Source organism: Rhinatrema bivittatum, chromosome 2 (genome assembly GCF_901001135.1).
Source record: "Rhinatrema bivittatum chromosome 2, aRhiBiv1.1, whole genome shotgun sequence".
In the NCBI taxonomy this organism is placed as follows: Eukaryota; Metazoa; Chordata; class Amphibia; order Gymnophiona; family Rhinatrematidae; genus Rhinatrema; species Rhinatrema bivittatum.
Genome location: NC_042616.1, coordinates 13,908,929 through 13,925,834, shown reverse-complemented (window position 1 = coordinate 13,925,834; position 16,906 = coordinate 13,908,929). Strand labels below are relative to the sequence as shown.

Sequence of the window (16,906 nt, the reverse complement as noted above, 5' to 3'; positions counted from 1 at the left end):
TGTGTGGATTTCCTGGTGTGAGATTAGTATATAGTTATTAATGAAGGTTTACTCACACTCAGTACAAGACAATGCTCTCTCTCCTGTGTGGATTTTCTGGTGTGAGATTAGTATATAGTTATTAATGAAGGTTTTACTCACACTCAGTACAAGACAATGGTCTCTCTCCTGTGTGGATTTTCTGGTGTGAGATTAGTATATAGTTATTAATGAAGGTTTACTCACACTCAGTACAAGACAATGCTCTCTCTCCTGTGTGGATTTTCTGGTGTGAGATTAGTATATAGTTATTAATGAAGGTTTTCTCTCACTCAGTACAAGACAATGGTCTCTCTCCTGTGTGGATTTTCTGGTATGAGATTAGTATATAGTTATTAATGAAGGTGTTCTCACACTCAGTACAAGACAATGGTCTCTCTCCTGTGTGGATTTTCTGGTGCGAGATTAGTATATAGTTATTAATGAAGGTTTACTCACACTCAGTACAAGACAATGGTCTCTCTCCTGTGTGGATTTCCTGGTGTGAGATTAGTATATAGTTATTAATGAAGGTTTTCTCACACTCAGTACAGGACAATGGTCTCTCTCCTGTGTGGATTTCCTGGTGTGAGATTAGTATATAGTTATTAATGAAGGTGTTCTCACACTCAGTACAAGACAATGGTCTCTCTCCTGTGTGGATTTTCTGGTGTGAGATTAGTATATAGTTATTAATGAAGGTTTTCTCTCACTCAGTACAGGACAATGGTCTCTCTCCTGTGTGGATTTCCTGGTGTGAGATTAGTATATAGTTATTAATGAAGGTTTACTCACACTCAGTACAAGACAATGGTCTCTCTCCTGTGTGGATTTTCTGGTGTGAGATTAGTATATAGTTATTAATGAAGGTTTTCTCTCACTCAGTACAAGACAATGGTCTCTCTCCTGTGTGGATTTTCTGGTATGAGATTAGTATATAGTTATTAATGAAGGTGTTCTCACACTCAGTACAAGACAATGGTCTCTCTCCTGTGTGGATTTTCTGGTGCGAGATTAGTATATAGTTATTAATGAAGGTTTACTCACACTCAGTACAAGACAATGGTCTCTCTCCTGTGTGGATTTCCTGGTGTGAGATTAGTATATAGTTATTAATGAAGGTTTACTCACACTCAGTACAAGACAATGCTCTCTCTCCTGTGTGGATTTTCTGGTGTGAGATTAGTATATAGTTATTAATGAAGGTTTACTCACACTCAGTACAAGACAATGGTCTCTCTCCTGTGTGGATTTTCTGGTGTGAGATTAGTATATAGTTATTAATGAAGGTTTACTCACACTCAGTACAAGACAATGCTCTCTCTCCTGTGTGGATTTTCTGGTGTGAGATTAGTATATAGTTATTAATGAAGGTTTTCTCTCACTCAGTACAAGACAATGGTCTCTCTCCTGTGTGGATTTTCTGGTATGAGATTAGTATATAGTTATTAATGAAGGTGTTCTCACACTCAGTACAAGACAATGGTCTCTCTCCTGTGTGGATTTTCTGGTGCGAGATTAGTATATAGTTATTAATGAAGGTTTACTCACACTCAGTACAAGACAATGGTCTCTCTCCTGTGTGGATTTCCTGGTGTGAGATTAGTATATAGTTATTAATGAAGGTTTTCTCACACTCAGTACAGGACAATGGTCTCTCTCCTGTGTGGATTTCCTGGTGTGAGATTAGTATATAGTTATTAATGAAGGTGTTCTCACACTCAGTACAAGACAATGGTCTCTCTCCTGTGTGGATTTTCTGGTGCGAGATTAGTATATAGTTATTAATGAAGGTTTTCTCACACTCAGTACAACACAATGGTCTCTCTCCTGTGTGGATTTCCTGGTGTGAGATTAGTATATAGTTATTAATGAAGGTTTACTCACACTCAGTACAACACAATGGTCTCTCTCCTGTGTGGATTTCCTGGTGAGAGATTAGTATATAGTTATTAATGAAGGTTTTCTCACACTCAGTACAAGACAATGCTCTCTCTCCTGTGTGGATTTCCTGGTGCGAGATTAGTATATAGTTATTAATGAAGGTTTTCTCTCACTCAGTACAACACAATGGTCTCTCTCCTGTGTGGATTTCCTGGTGTGAGATTAGTATATAGTTATTAATGAAGGTTTACTCACACTCAGTACAACACAATGGTCTCTCTCCTGTGTGGATTTCCTGGTGAGAGATTAGTATATAGTTATTAATGAAGGTTTTCTCACACTCAGTACAAGACAATGCTCTCTCTCCTGTGTGGATTTCCTGGTGTGAGATTAGTATATAGTTATTAATGAAGGTTTTCTCTCACTCAGTACAACACAATGGTCTCTCTCCTGTGTGGATTTTCTGGTGCGAGATTAGTATATAGTTATTAATGAAGGTTTTCTCACACTCAGTACAAGACAATGCTCTCTCTCCTGTGTGGATTTTCTGGTGTGAGATTAGTATATAGTTATTAATGAAGGTTTTCTCACACTCAGTACAAGACAATGGTCTCTCTCCTGTGTGGATTTTCTGGTGTGAGATTAGTATATAGTTATTAATGAAGGTTTTCTCACACTCAGTACAAGACAATGCTCTCTCTCCTGTGTGGATTTTCTGGTGTGAGATTAGTATATAGTTATTAATGAAGGTTTTCTCTCACTCAGTACAACACAATGGTCTCTCTCCTGTGTGGATTTTCTGGTGTGAGATTAGTATATAGTTATTAATGAAGGTTTACTCACACTCAGTACAAGACAATGGTCTCTCTCATGTGTGGATTTCCTGGTGTGAGATTAGTATATAGTTATTAATGAAGGTTTTCTCACACTCAGTACAACACAATGGTCTCTCTCCTGTGTGGATTTTCTGGTGCGAGATTAGTATATAGTTATTAATGAAGGTTTTCTCACACTCAGTACAAGACAATGCTCTCTCTCCTGTGTGGATTTTCTGGTGTGAGATTAGTATATAGTTATTAATGAAGGTTTTCTCACACTCAGTACAAGACAATGGTCTCTCTCCTGTGTGGATTTTCTGGTGTGAGATTAGTATATAGTTATTAATGAAGGTTTTCTCACACTCAGTACAAGACAATGCTCTCTCTCCTGTGTGGATTTTCTGGTGTGAGATTAGTATATAGTTATTAATGAAGGTTTTCTCTCACTCAGTACAACACAATGGTCTCTCTCCTGTGTGGATTTTCTGGTGTGAGATTAGTATATAGTTATTAATGAAGGTTTACTCACACTCAGTACAAGACAATGGTCTCTCTCATGTGTGGATTTCCTGGTGTGAGATTAGTATATAGTTATTAATGAAGGTTTTCTCACACTCAGTACAAGACAATGGTCTCTCTCCTGTGTGGATTTCCTGGTGTGAGATTAGTATATAGTTATTAATGAAGGTTTTCTCACACTCAGTACAAGACAATGGTCTCTCTCCTGTGTGGATTTCCTGGTGTGAGATTAGTATATAGTTATTAATGAAGGTTTTCTCACACTCAGTACAAGACAATGGTCTCTCTCCTGTGTGGATTTCCTGGTGTGAGATTAGTATATAGTTATTAATGAAGGTTTTCTCACACTCGGTACAAGACAATGGTCTCTCTCCTGTGTGGATTTTCTGGTGTGAGATTAGTATATAGTTATTAATGAAGGTTTTCTCTCACTCAGTACAAGACAATGGTCTCTCTCCTGTGTGGATTTTCTGGTGTGAGATTAGTATATAGTTATTAATGAAGGTTTACTCACACTCGGTACAAGACAATGGTCTCTCTCATGTGTGGATTTCCTGGTGTGAGATTAGTATATAGTTATTAATGAAGCTTTTCTCACACTCAGTACAAGACAATGGTCTCTCTCATGTGTGGATTTCCTGGTGTGAGATTAGTATATAGTTATTAATGAAGGTTTTCTCACACTCAGTACAAGACAATGGTCTCTCTCCTGTGTGGATTTCCTGGTGTGAGATTAGTATATAGTTATTAATGAAGGTTTTCTCACACTCGGTACAAGACAATGGTCTCTCTCCTGTGTGGATTTTCTGGTGTGAGATTAGTATATAGTTATTAATGAAGGTTTTCTCACACTCAGTACAAGACAATGGTCTCTCTCCTGTGTGGATTTCCTGGTGTGAGATTAGTATATAGTTATTAATGAAGGTTTTCTCACACTCAGTACAAGACAATGGTCTCTCTCCTGTGTGGATTTCCTGGTGCGAGATTAGTATATAGTTATTAATGAAGGTTTTCTCACACTCGGTACAAGACAATGGTCTCTCTCCTGTGTGGATTTTCTGGTGTGAGATTAGTATATAGTTATTAATGAAGGTTTTCTCTCACTCAGTACAAGAAAATGGTCTCTCTCCTGTGTGGATTTTCTGGTGTGAGATTAGTATATAGTTATTAATGAAGGTTTACTCACACTCGGTACAAGACAATGGTCTCTCTCATGTGTGGATTTCCTGGTGTGAGATTAGTATATAGTTATTAATGAAGCTTTTCTCACACTCAGTACAAGACAATGGTCTCTCTCCTGTGTGGATTTCCTGGTGTGAGATTAGTATATAGTTATTAATGAAGGTTTTCTCACACTCGGTACAAGACAATGGTCTCTCTCCTGTGTGGATTTTCTGGTGTGAGATTAGTATATAGTTATTAATGAAGGTTTTCTCTCACTCAGTACAAGACAATGGTCTCTCTCCTGTGTGGATTTTCTGGTGTGAGATTAGTATATAGTTATTAATGAAGGTTTTCTCACACTCAGTACAAGACAATGGTCTCTCTCCTGTGTGGATTTTCTGGTGTGAGATTAGTATATAAGTTATTAATGAAGGTTTTCTCACACTCAGTACAAGACAATGGTCTCTCTCCTGTGTGGATTTTCTGGTGTGAGATTAGTATATAGTTATTAATGAAGGTTTTCTCACACTCAGTACAAGACAATGGTCTCTCTCCTGTGTGGATTTCCTGGTGTGAGATTAGTATATAGTTATTAATGAAGGTTTTCTCACACTCAGTACAAGACAATGGTCTCTCTCCTGTGTGGATTTTCTGGTGTGAGATTAGTATAAAGTTATTAATGAAGGTTTTCTCACACTCAGTACAAGACAATGGTCTCTCTCCTGTGTGGATTTTCTGGTGTGAGATTAGTATATAGTTATTAATGAAGGTGTTCTCACACACAGTACAAGACAATGGTCTCTCTCCTGTGTGGAGTTTCTGGTGTGAGATTAGTATATAGTTATTAATGAAGGTTTTCTCACACTCAGTACAAGACAATGGTCTCTCTCCTGTGTGGATTTTCTGGTGAGAGATTAGTATATAGTTATTAATGAAGGTTTTCTCACACTCAGTACAAGACAATGGTCTCTCTCCTGTGTGGATTTTCTGGTGTGAGATTAGTATATAGTTATTAATGAAGGTTTTCTCACACTCAGTACAAGACAATGGTCTCTCTCCTGTGTGGATTTTCTGGTGTGAGATTAGTATATAGTTATTAATGAAGGTTTTCTCACACTCAGTACAAGACAATGATCTCTCTCCTGTGTGGATTTCCTGGTGTGAGATTAGTATATAGTTATTAATGAAGGTTTTCTCTCACTCAGTACAAGACAATGGTCTCTCTCCTGTGTGGATTTTCTGGTGTGAGATTAGTATATAGTTATTAATGAAGGTTTTCTCACACTCAGTACAAGACAATGATCTCTCTCCTGTGTGGATTTTCTGGTGAGAGATTAGTATATAGTTATTAATGAAGGTTTTCTCACACTCAGTACAAGACAATGGTCTCTCTCCTGTGTGGATTTTCTGGTGTGAGATTAGTATATAGTTATTAATGAAGGTATTCTCACACTCAGTACAAGACAATGGTCTCTCTCCTGTGTGGATTTTCTGGTGTGAGATTAGTATATAGTTATTAATGAAGGTTTTCTCACACTCAGTACAAGACAATGGTCTCTCTCCTGTGTGGATTTTCTGGTGTGAGATTAGTATATAGTTATTAATGAAGCTTTTCTCTCACTCAGTACAAGACAATGGTCTCTCTCCTGTGTGGATTTTCTGGTGTGAGATTAGTATATAGTTATTAATGAAGGTTTACTCACACTCAGTACAAGACAATGGTCTCTCTCCTGTGTGGATTTCCTGGTGTGAGATTAGTATATAGTTATTAATGAAAGTTTACTCACACTCAGTACAAGACAATGGTCTCTCTCCTGTGTGGATTTCCTGGTGTGAGATTAGTATATAGTTATTAATGAAGGAATTTTCTCACTCAGTACAAGACAATGGTCTCTCTCCTGTGTGGATTTCCTGGTGTGAGATTAGTATATAGTTATTAATGAAGGATTTCTCTCACTCAGTACAAGACAATGGTCTCTCTCCTGTGTGGATTTCCTGGTGTGAGATTAGTATATAGTTATTAATGAAAGTTTACTCACACTCAGTACAAGACAATGGTCTCTCTCCTGTGTGGATTTCCTGGTGTGAGATTAGTATATAGTTATTAATGAAGGTTTTCTCACACTCAGTACAAGACAATGGTCTCTCTCCTGTGTGGATTTCCTGGTGTGAGATTAGTATATAGTTATTAATGAAGGTTTTCTCTCACTCAGTACAAGACAATGGTCTCTCGCCTGTGTGGATTTTCTGGTGTGAGATTAGTATATAGTTATTAATGAAAGTTTTCTCACACTTGCTTCTGCTCTGGAGGAGCAGTAAGTAATAAAATAAAATTTAGGGAAAGGTAGGTTAGGTTTAGGGGGTGGGGAAGAGAGCGGTAGAGGGAGGAAGTGTAGGTAGGGGGTAGGGAATTCTCTCCCACTTCGCTCCTTAATAAACTGGGAGGGAACTGGGGAAAAGAAAATTATTCCTTACCTGCTAATTTTCGTTCCTGTAGTACCACGGATCAGTCCAGACAGTTGGTTATGTCCCCCTTCCAGCAGATGGAGTCAGAGAAAACTTGAAAGGTGCCCCTATATAAGTAGGTTCACCCTCTGCGTCCCTCCAGTATTCAGAATATCAAAGCAGAAGTTAACAGTTGGGATGGATCCGGTGACCTCAGAAGAAACAGAGCAATCATAAACACGGCATAACATGCCAAATTTGAAAACCATAAAACTTGCAAGGAAAACCATGCAGAAATTGTACACACAAACAGCTGAGACAATCCCAACCGAAAAATCTCAGGGAGGGCGTCTGGACTGATCCGTGGTACTACAGGAACAAAAATTAGCAAGTAAGGAATAATTTTCTTTTCCCTGTACGGACCCGGATCAGTCCAGACAGTGGGATGTACATAGGGTGGGTCCTGGATAGCCCTGCTCGAATTGACTTGCGTGCCAAAGGAGCCAAAACCTGGTGACGGAAGATGCAACCGATAATGCCGAGAAAAGGTGTGTAGGGATTTCCACATAGCTGCCCGACAAATCTCTTGCGGAGATACCGCCTGGCTCTCGGCCAAGGAGGCGGCCTGGGCCCTGAGAGATTGGGCCCAGATCCCCGCCGGAGGCTGCCGCCCAGTTCCCATGTATGCGGAAAAGATTGCTTCCTTCAACCAGCGAGCAATGAAGGTCTTGGAAGCCCTGTTGCCCTTCTTGGGACCACTCCAGAAGACGAAGAGATGTCTGTAACTCAGAAATCGTTAGTCATCTCCAAATAGCGCATAAGGACGCGCTTGACATCAAGGCTGCGGAGCTCCCTGGAGTCCTCAGAGGAGAAGGACGGAAGTTGCACCGATTGATTCACATGAAACGCGGAGACCACCTTTGGTAGAAAGAATGGGACTGTGATCAAGGACACCCCAGAGTCCATAAGGTAGAGATAGGGCTCCCTGCATGAGAGAGCCTGAAGTTCCAAGATCCTGCGGGCTGAAGTAATGGAGACCAGGAAAACCGTTTTGAGTGTCAGATCTTTAAGGGTAGCCCTGGTCAGTGGTTCAAAGGGAGAACCAGTCAGGACCCGGAGTACCAGATTGAGACTCCAGGAAGGGCACAGAGCATGGAACAGAGGCTTCACGTGCTTGACTCCCCTCAAGAAACGAACTATGTCAGGATGAGATGACAGAGGAGCCCCGTCCAGATGTTGGAAAAGAGAGCCAAGGGCTGCCAACTGGTCTCACAGAGAATTGTAGGCTAGACCTTTCTCCAGGCCCGGCTGAAGGAAAGAAAGAATCTGGGCTATGGAGGCCCGACATGGAGATATGTTGATGGACTGGCACCAGGCCTCAAAGACCTTCCAGACACGGACATAGGATAGGGACGTAGAAGTCTTCCTGGCCTTGAGGGGAATAGAAATAACATCTTCTTGGTAACCTCATCGTCTCAACCTATGCCTCTCAAAACCCAGGCCGCAAGACAGAAGCAATCTGCCATGTCTAAAAATACTGGACCCTGACGTAGGAGGTTCGGTAGATGTCCCAAGCATAGGGGACCATCCACTTTGAGGTTGACCAGATCCGCAAACCATGGTCTTCTGGCCATTCGTGCGCTACCAGGATCACGGGTCCCTGGTAGCTTTCTATTCTCTGAATTACCTTTCCCACCAGGGGCCAGGGCGGGAATACGTAGAGCAGAAGATGTCACGGCCATGGAAGGACTTCTGCGCCGTGCTCCCTTCTCCAACTGAAGAAATGTGAAGCCTTCGCATTCCGCTGAGTCGCCATTAGGTCCATGTGGGGAATTCCCCACCGGTGAAAGAGGCGAGCCACTGCCTCCTCGGTGAGTTCCCATTCTCCGGGATCTATGTATTGTCTGCTTAAGAAGTCCGCTTGGACACTGTCCACTCCTGCAACGTGGGAGGCTGCCAGGCGAAGAAGGTGACGCTTCGCCCAAGCCATTCACTTGTCCGCCTCCAGGGAGACGAGACGGCTTCTCGTTCTGCCTTGCCGATTGATGTACGCCACTGTGGTTGCGTTGTCGGATAGTATTCTTACGGCCTGATGATGGACGAGGGGGAGGAAACACTTCAAAGCGAGCCGGACAGCTCTGGTTTCCAAGTGATTGATCGGCCAAGCCACCTGCAACGGCGTCCACTGCCCCTGAGCCGACTGCTTGTGGCATACAGCCCCCCAACCAGTGAGTCTGGCATCCATGGTGATGATCACCCACTGAGGGACCTCCAAGTCCACTCCCTTCATTAAGTGATCCAGGCTGAGCCACCAGCCCAGGCTGTCCTTGGCAAGATCCAACAGGGGCAGGAGGACTTGGAACTCCTGCGAGACCGGCTTCCAGCGTGAGAATAAAGCTCTCTGCAAAAGATGCATATGTGCCAAAGCCCAAGGTACAAAATCGATAGTTGAAGCCATAGAGCCCAGAACCTGGAGATAGTCCCATCCTGTGGGGAGTAGGAGGCCCCTGAAGCGCTGCACCTGAGACATGAGGGACCGAGCACGGACCGGTCGGAGAAACACCTTGCCCATGCTAGTGTCGAAGTGTGCTCCCAAGAAGTCGAGAGATTACAAGGGAGTGAGGCTGCTCTTGGCAAAATTGACGATCCATCCCAGGGAACAGAGGAGCGAAGGACCTTGTCTACGGCCTGTTGGCAGAGGACCCTGGTCTTTGCACGAATGAGCCAGTCCAAATAGGGATGCACCAGAATCCCCTCCTTCCGGAGGGCTACTGCCACTACCACCATGACCTTGATGAAAGTGCGGGGAGCAGTTGCTAATCCGAAGGGAGAGCCTGAAACTGGAAATGCTGACCGAGAATCTTGAAGCGCAGAAAACGCTGGTGCTCCTGGCAGATTGGAATGTGGAGGTAAGCCTCCGTTAAGTCCAGGGACGCCAGAAACTCTCCCCGATGGACTGCCGCAATGATGGACCTCAACGTTTCCATCCGGAAGCGAGGGACCTTGAGGGCTCTGTTGACCATCTTGAGATCGAGGATTGGACAAAATGATCCTTCCTTTTTGGGGACTACGAAGTAAACGGAACAGTGGCCTGACCCCTGATCCATCGGAGGCACCAGAAGGATGGCACCCAGGGCCAGGAGACGGTCGAGCGTCCGTCACACGATGAGCTGCTTCTGCACTGGGCTGCACGGAGAGAAGAGGAACATGTTTCTTAGTGGCCGAGAAAATTCTAAAGTGTAGCCATGTTTTAGAATATCCAGGACCCATTGATCGGAGGTAATTTTGACCCACTCCTCGTAGAAGAGGCGAAGATGTCCTCGTATCCGCGGTGTCGAGGGGTGGATCGGCACACCTTCATTGGGAAGACTTGGAGGGGCATCCTTGGAAGGGACTATCCCATGTTGTCCTTCGTCCCCGAAATGAATGGGACCACGACTGGGAACGAGCTGAGGGCAGCCTTTGAGAGACTGGCCTGGACTGACGAAACAGTCGACCTCAGAAACGGCTCCTAGTGGAACTGAAAGTCCTGAAAGTCCCCCGCACTAGATGGGGACGACCCCACCGGAGGCCGGTGCGACTGCAAACGCACGGCAGAGCGAGTGGTCAGGGTCGAGGGTCGCTCCCTGCCAAGGAGGCACCTCAAACACAAGCCTTCCCTGGAGAGCTGAGGCCCGGCCTCTCCACAGGCTCCACATCGCGAAGATCGCGGCATAGGGGAGGAAGGCACACAGCCAGTTACTACGCTCACCCCCGAATTCTGACCAGAACGGGAAACAAACTCCGCTCAAAGTGCCGACTGCTAAGAACCCTCTGAAGGAACTTGCAAAGCAATTAAATATGTATATATATTTTTTAAGCGGAGGAATTAAGCCTCTCTGCTGACACTGCTCAGAAGAGAGATAGCATCTCGAGGCAGTGAGTCATTGGGGAGAGGGGGAGTGATTGGACCACCAACTATCATCCCAAAAATGATGAAAGTTTGAAAATTCTGTAAAGAGAAATGAGACAGAACTTACCTGAACACCACCCAAGGGTAAACAAGGGAAAAAGTTCTGCCTGCAAGCTTCTGAGTGTCGAGGCACAGAGAACTTTTAGTAACAGCTTGTTTTTTCCAATACAACTTGATCCAACCAAATAGAAAAGACAAAACAGAGAAAATAGAAAAACTAATGTTCAATCTGTATCAAGGATAGGAGGAGGAACTGCAAGTTATACCACTCGCATCTGCTGGAGTCAGAGGAATACAGGCGGGACACAGAGGGTGCACCTGCTTATATAGGGGCACCTTTCAAGTTTTGCTCTGACTCCATCGGCTGGACGGATGACATAACCCACTGTCTGGATTGATCCGGGTACATGCAGGGAAGGCCCAATAGCATCGCCAGACTTTTATTACATGTATTACGAAGTTTTGCCCCTGCTCGTGCCGCCCACAACACACGTTTTAAAATCGGTATGTCCACATACACGCGCCAGAAATCACATGGACATGGATGGTCGGGCGCTGTTTTGAAAATCTACCCCTAAGTGTATGTTTAGCATGGAAGCTTTACCCAAGCTCAGGTCATGTAAATAGGTTGTAGTGGGACAAATGGATGTTCTGGGGTTTTGAGAAATGTTGCTTCCTAATAAAGGACCTTCCATATTTAATGCATGAGAATGGCCTCTCCTATGTGTGAATTTTCATGGGTTTTGTAAGCGCGCCCTTCTGTGTGAAGCTTTTATTACATTCAGTACATGAGAATGTATTGATGCAACCGCAACATTACTCTCTGCATCAACGGTACTGATGCAACTCCAACATTACTCTCTGCATCAACGGTACTGATGCAACCCCAATATTACTCTCTTCATCAACGGCACTGATGCAACCCCAATATTACTCTCTTCATCAAAGGCACTGATGCAACTCCAATATTACTCTCTGCATCAACGGTACTGATGCAACCCCAATATTACACTCTGCATCAACAGTACTGATGCAACCCCAACAATACTCTCTGCATCAACAGTACTGATGCAACTCCAACATTACTCTCTGTATCAATGGCAGGGGGTGACAGGAAACTGGAATCAAGCAGTTACCAACAAGGGCCCTGAAACAGATAAGTATGGGAAAATAAGTGTGGGAGCTTGCTGGGCAGATTGGATGGGCCATTTGGTTTTTTTTCTGCCATCATTTCTATTTTTCTATCTTTTCTATGAGAATGGTCGTGCTCCTGTGTGGATTCTTACGTGATTTGTGAGGGTACCCTTCACAGAGAAGCTTTTATTGCATTCACTACATGAAAATGGTCGCTCCCCTGTGTGGATTCTCATGTGTTTTGTGAGGGTACCCTTCCTAGTAAATCTTTTATTACATTCACTACATGAGAATAGTCGCTCCCCTGTGTGGATCGTCATGTGTCTTGTGAGGATACACTTCTGTGTGAATCTTTTATTACATTCATTACAGGAGAATGGTTGCTCCCCTGTGTGGATTCTCATGTGTCCTGTGAGGGCACCCTTTTCAGTGAATCTTTTATTACATTCACTACATGAGAATGGTCTCTCACCGGTGTGGATTCTCATGTGACTTGTGAGGGCACTGTTCTGTGTGAAGCTTTTATTACATTCATTACATGAGAATAGTTGCTTTCCTGTGTGGATTCTCATGTGACTTGTGAGGGTACCCTTCTGTGTGAAGCTTTTATTACATTCACTACATGAGAATAGTCGTTCACCTGTGTGGATTCTCATGTGACTTTTGAGGACACTCTTCACAGTGAAGGTTTTATTACATTCACTACATGAGAATGGTCGCTCCCCTGTGTGGATTCTCATGTGACTTGTGAGGGCACCCTTCCTAGTGAATCTTTTATTACCTTCACTACATGAGAATGGTTGCTGCCCTGAGTGGATTCTCATATGACTTGTGAGGGCACCCTTCCTAGTGAATCTTTTATTACATTCACTACATGAGAAGAGTCGCTCCCCTGTGTGGATTGTCATGTGTCTTTTGAGGATACACTTCTGTGTGAATCTTTTATTACATTCACTACATGAGAATAGTCGCTCCCCTGTGTGGATTCTCATGTGACTTGTGAGGATACACTTCTGTGTGAATCTTTTATTACATTCAGTACATGAGAAAGGTCGCTCACCTGTGTGGATTCGCATGTGACTTGTGAGGGTACCCTTCACAGGGAAGCTTTTATTACATTCACTGCATGAGAATGGTCGCTCCCCTGTGTGGATTCTCATGTGACTTGTGAGGGCAGACTTCTGGGTGAAGCTTTTATTACATTCATTACATGAGAATAGTTGCTCCCCTGTGTGGATTCTCATGTGACTTGTGAGAGCACCCTTCTGTGTGAAGCTTTTATTACATTCACTACATGAGAAGGGTTGCTCCCCTGTGTGGATTCTCATGTGTCTTGTGAGGGCACCCTTCTGTGTGAAGCTTTTATTACATTCACTACATGAGAATAGTCCCTCACCGGTGTGGATTTTCATGTGACTTGTGAGGGCACCCTTCACAGGGAAGCTTTTATTACATTCACTACATGAGAATGGTCGCTCCCCTGTGTGGATTCTCATGTGACTTGTGAGGGCACCCTTCCCAGTCAATCTTTTATTACATTCACTACATGAGAATGGTCTCTTTCCTGTGTGGATGCGCTGGTGCAACTTTAGCATATTCTTACGAGTGAAGTGTTTCCCACACTTGCTGCAGTTAAATGGTTTGCTTCCAGTGTGGATTTGCTGGTGTTGGGGGATGTTTTTGTTCCTTACAAAACATTTTCCACCTTCAGTGCATGAGAATGGGCTCACTCCGGTGTGGATTTTCTGGTACGAGATTAGTATATTCTGGCTAATGAAACTTTTCCCACCCTTACTATCTATAAATGGTCTCGCTCCAGTGAGGATTTTGTGATGTAAGTTTAGGTTACACTTACTAATTAAACTTTTCCTCCAAAGGAAGGGTTTCTCTGTTTTATGTATGTTTAGGTGCACTTTTAGATTTTTCTTCTGACTGAAGCTTTCCCCACATTTATTGCATAGAAATGGTGGTTTGAGTGGATGGGATTTCTGGTGCAATATTAAATGCAATTCCTTACCAAAGCTTTTACCACAGGAGTCACACAGAAAGGATTTCTTCCCTTTCCCCTCCCTCTGGTGAAGGTCAGAAATCTTTTGATCACTGTTATTACTTTGGAATAGGCTCCCTGTGCTCACGTGTCTCTGGTGCTCAGGGATGACTTTGACCTCCATCTCACATGCAGTGACTCCATCCCGTGAGTCTCCTGCAGGGTCTCTCTGCTTCTTCTCAGACTCCTGCTGACTATTCCTTGTTTTTCTCCTCTCAGTCCCCTGCGAAACATTCTCAAAGATAGTTCCTGATTCTCTTGGGATCAGTCCTTCTTCCATAGGATGTTCTTCTCGATTCTCCTCCTTTATGTGCTGTATGACCTCATCACTTGCTGGTGATAGAAGAAGACATTAATCAGGCATTAGTGACCATGCAAATGGATCTGGGTTTCTGATCCTATAATTACTGCTCTGGCACTGTCACACAGTGATAGAGCTGTGCCCTTCTGACCAAGCACTGGTGACCATGAAAAACTTCTAACAATGGTGTTCGCACCACAAGCCTTATGAGATGAGCTCCTAAATATGTAAAACCTAGCGGAGAGGAGAAAGGGGGAGATATGATAGGGACACTTCCATACCTGAAAGGTAATAATGCTCAAGAAGTAAACTTCTTTTGATTGGAAAATAATTTGTAGAGCAAAGGTCATGATAGAAAGTTCCAAAGGGGGAGACTAGGAATAATATCAAGAGATATCTTTTGTTCATAGAAAGTGTGGTGAATGCCTGGAATTACCTCACGGAAGTGCTGGAGATGAAAACTGTAACAGAATATAAAAAATAATAGTGGGATAAACAGAAGCGAGAGAAGATGGAGAGAATGAGAGATAAGAGGTCAGGAACATAGGTGGGCTTGCTGGAAACAGAGCGGATACTCCATAGATAAAATCTGAAAGGGAGAGAAGAGGGAGGAGAGTGGGGGTAGGATAAGCTTGGAGGGGAAGGATGAGAGTTACCATGGAGGGACAGGACTGAGATATCCAAAGAAGGGCAGGTGTGATGACAGTAAAGACAGTGAGATTCTCTTAGTGTGAGAGGAAGAAAACTTTGTAAAGCAACGGACAAAGCAGAAGCCAGAATGGCCGAGGAGGTGGAGAATATGGGAGGCTGACAGGCACCTGATGTTCACAAAGGACAGAAGTGGGGAATGAGACTGGGTAGGGTTAGTGTCAGGCAGAGGAAGGAGAATGGATCCATGAGACAGCTAGAAGTGGCCATGAGACAGCTAGAAGTATGCAGACAAGCTGAAACCGCTCTATTATATTAGTGCAAGGCTAAGTATGTCACGGGGTAATGACAGTCATGAAGCAAGCTCAGACCTCTTGTATCCTGCTATTCATAGTCAGCTAATTGTAAAACAAGAATGCACGCGACCGTACGCCTGTACGGTCGCGTGCATTCTTGTTTTACAATGGGAGTGAGTGAGCAGTGATACACTGGAGTTTTAAATCATGTGCACAAGTACATGTGTATGATGTAAAATACGCCTAGCCTGTGTACTTGAGCAGATGTAAAGCATATTTCTTCCATAAGAATTTGTCGGCTTTAACGCCTACAGAGAAGAGGATTTTATAACATGCTCAGGTTAAAGCCATTCCTCGTTTTACACATTAGCCCATCAGTTTGCCCAGTCTATCTCGGGGTCATCCAGACCCTTCCAGTTCTTCATTCTCCACTCCCCCCAGTTGAGCAAGACCCTCACCCTATCGTGTTAGTCCTAAAAAGTGATTCCTGCAGACTTACTCCTCATCAGGAGCAGCAGGAAATATACGCAGCTAACAGTGCGCCACGAGCAGCGGCCGCCGGATTTACACACTGAACTGCTGGCCCCGCCCCTTTTTTTAGCACGAGCAAGTAATTAGCTTTTGAAATTCATATCTCTCACGTGCGGCCACGTATTCATCTTTTAGTGCCAGTAACGCTTTTAAAATTTGGCCCATTCAGTTCTGGATCTGGGCAGGTGGGATCAGTAGTCCTTGTCCTGCTGCTGAGGGCTCAGTCAAGTCCCTTGAGAAACTTTGTGGATGCTCCCCAGCAAGTGCCTCATGTAAGACATCTGAGATAAATTCCTAGACTGCCTCGCAGGGGCCGTCTCACGTGAAAAGATCCAAACAACCAATCTCAGGTGCCAGCTCAGACACAGAGCAATGCTGGAGCTGGAGTCAGGAGAAAAGTCACAAATGACCTTCAGTAAATCAGCCCTCGAGTCCGCTAAACATGCAGATAATGCAATTTTTACCTAGGGAGATGAGGGTCTCATAATTCTCCTTCATCACCTCCCTGTAAAGCTCCTTCTGCCCTTCATCTAAATACCCCCACTCCTCCTGGGAGAAATAGACAGCGATGTCCTCAAACGTCACCCGCACCTGAAACACAAACCAGAAACACTCAGAGACACGTGGAGGGGCTCAGCGTGCATTAGATCTCAGCTGGATTTATTCTCCTAACATTTTATCATTGAAAAGAGGGCACCAGGACCCCTCTTCCCCAGGAAATGCCAGGCTTGTTCCCTCTGTGTTGCCCTAGAATCAGTTTCCTCCATAGACCCCCAGGGTTTTCAAATCAAACTGGAATATATTCTCTAATACCAGAGACAGAGAATATGAAATATCATTGCGTGGATAAATCACATTATAATAAAAAGGAAGCTATAAGAGCTTTATCCAGAACATCAGGAACATCTGGTTCTATTCCATCAGGACTCACTGTGCTAAATCCCAACAGGGCAGGAAGAGTTTGGTGTCCTGGGCAGTGACATATCTCCCATTGTGATGTACTAATTCTGTATTCAGGGGTGTTGCAAACCATGGGCACATAGGGATCGTGCCACAAAACTCAAACAGCTGTTTGCTTTCCTTCTCTGGAAGGAAAAGTAAAGGAGAAATTAATACTTACCTAATAATTTTCTCTCTTAGGTTTCAGGC

The 16,906-nt window shown here is 43.6% G+C and overlaps 1 protein-coding gene across 1 annotated transcript in view; it reads right to left on the bottom strand.

The window, feature by feature from the left end:
- LOC115086253 (zinc finger protein 850-like) overlaps window positions 1-16,493 on the bottom strand; it is a 62,146-nt gene extending 45,653 nt beyond the window's left edge. Inside the window, exons 1-3 of the mRNA XM_029592704.1 lie at window positions 16,222-16,493; window positions 12,054-14,314; window positions 8,935-9,249 (exon numbers count right to left, since the gene is read on the bottom strand). Coding sequence (XP_029448564.1) covers window positions 8,935-9,249; window positions 12,054-14,314; window positions 16,222-16,255 — 2,610 coding nt within the window. The 5' untranslated portion in view covers window positions 16,256-16,493. The remainder of the gene's footprint in view (window positions 1-8,934; window positions 9,250-12,053; window positions 14,315-16,221) is intronic.
- Between the last annotated feature and the right edge of the window lie 413 nt (window positions 16,494-16,906).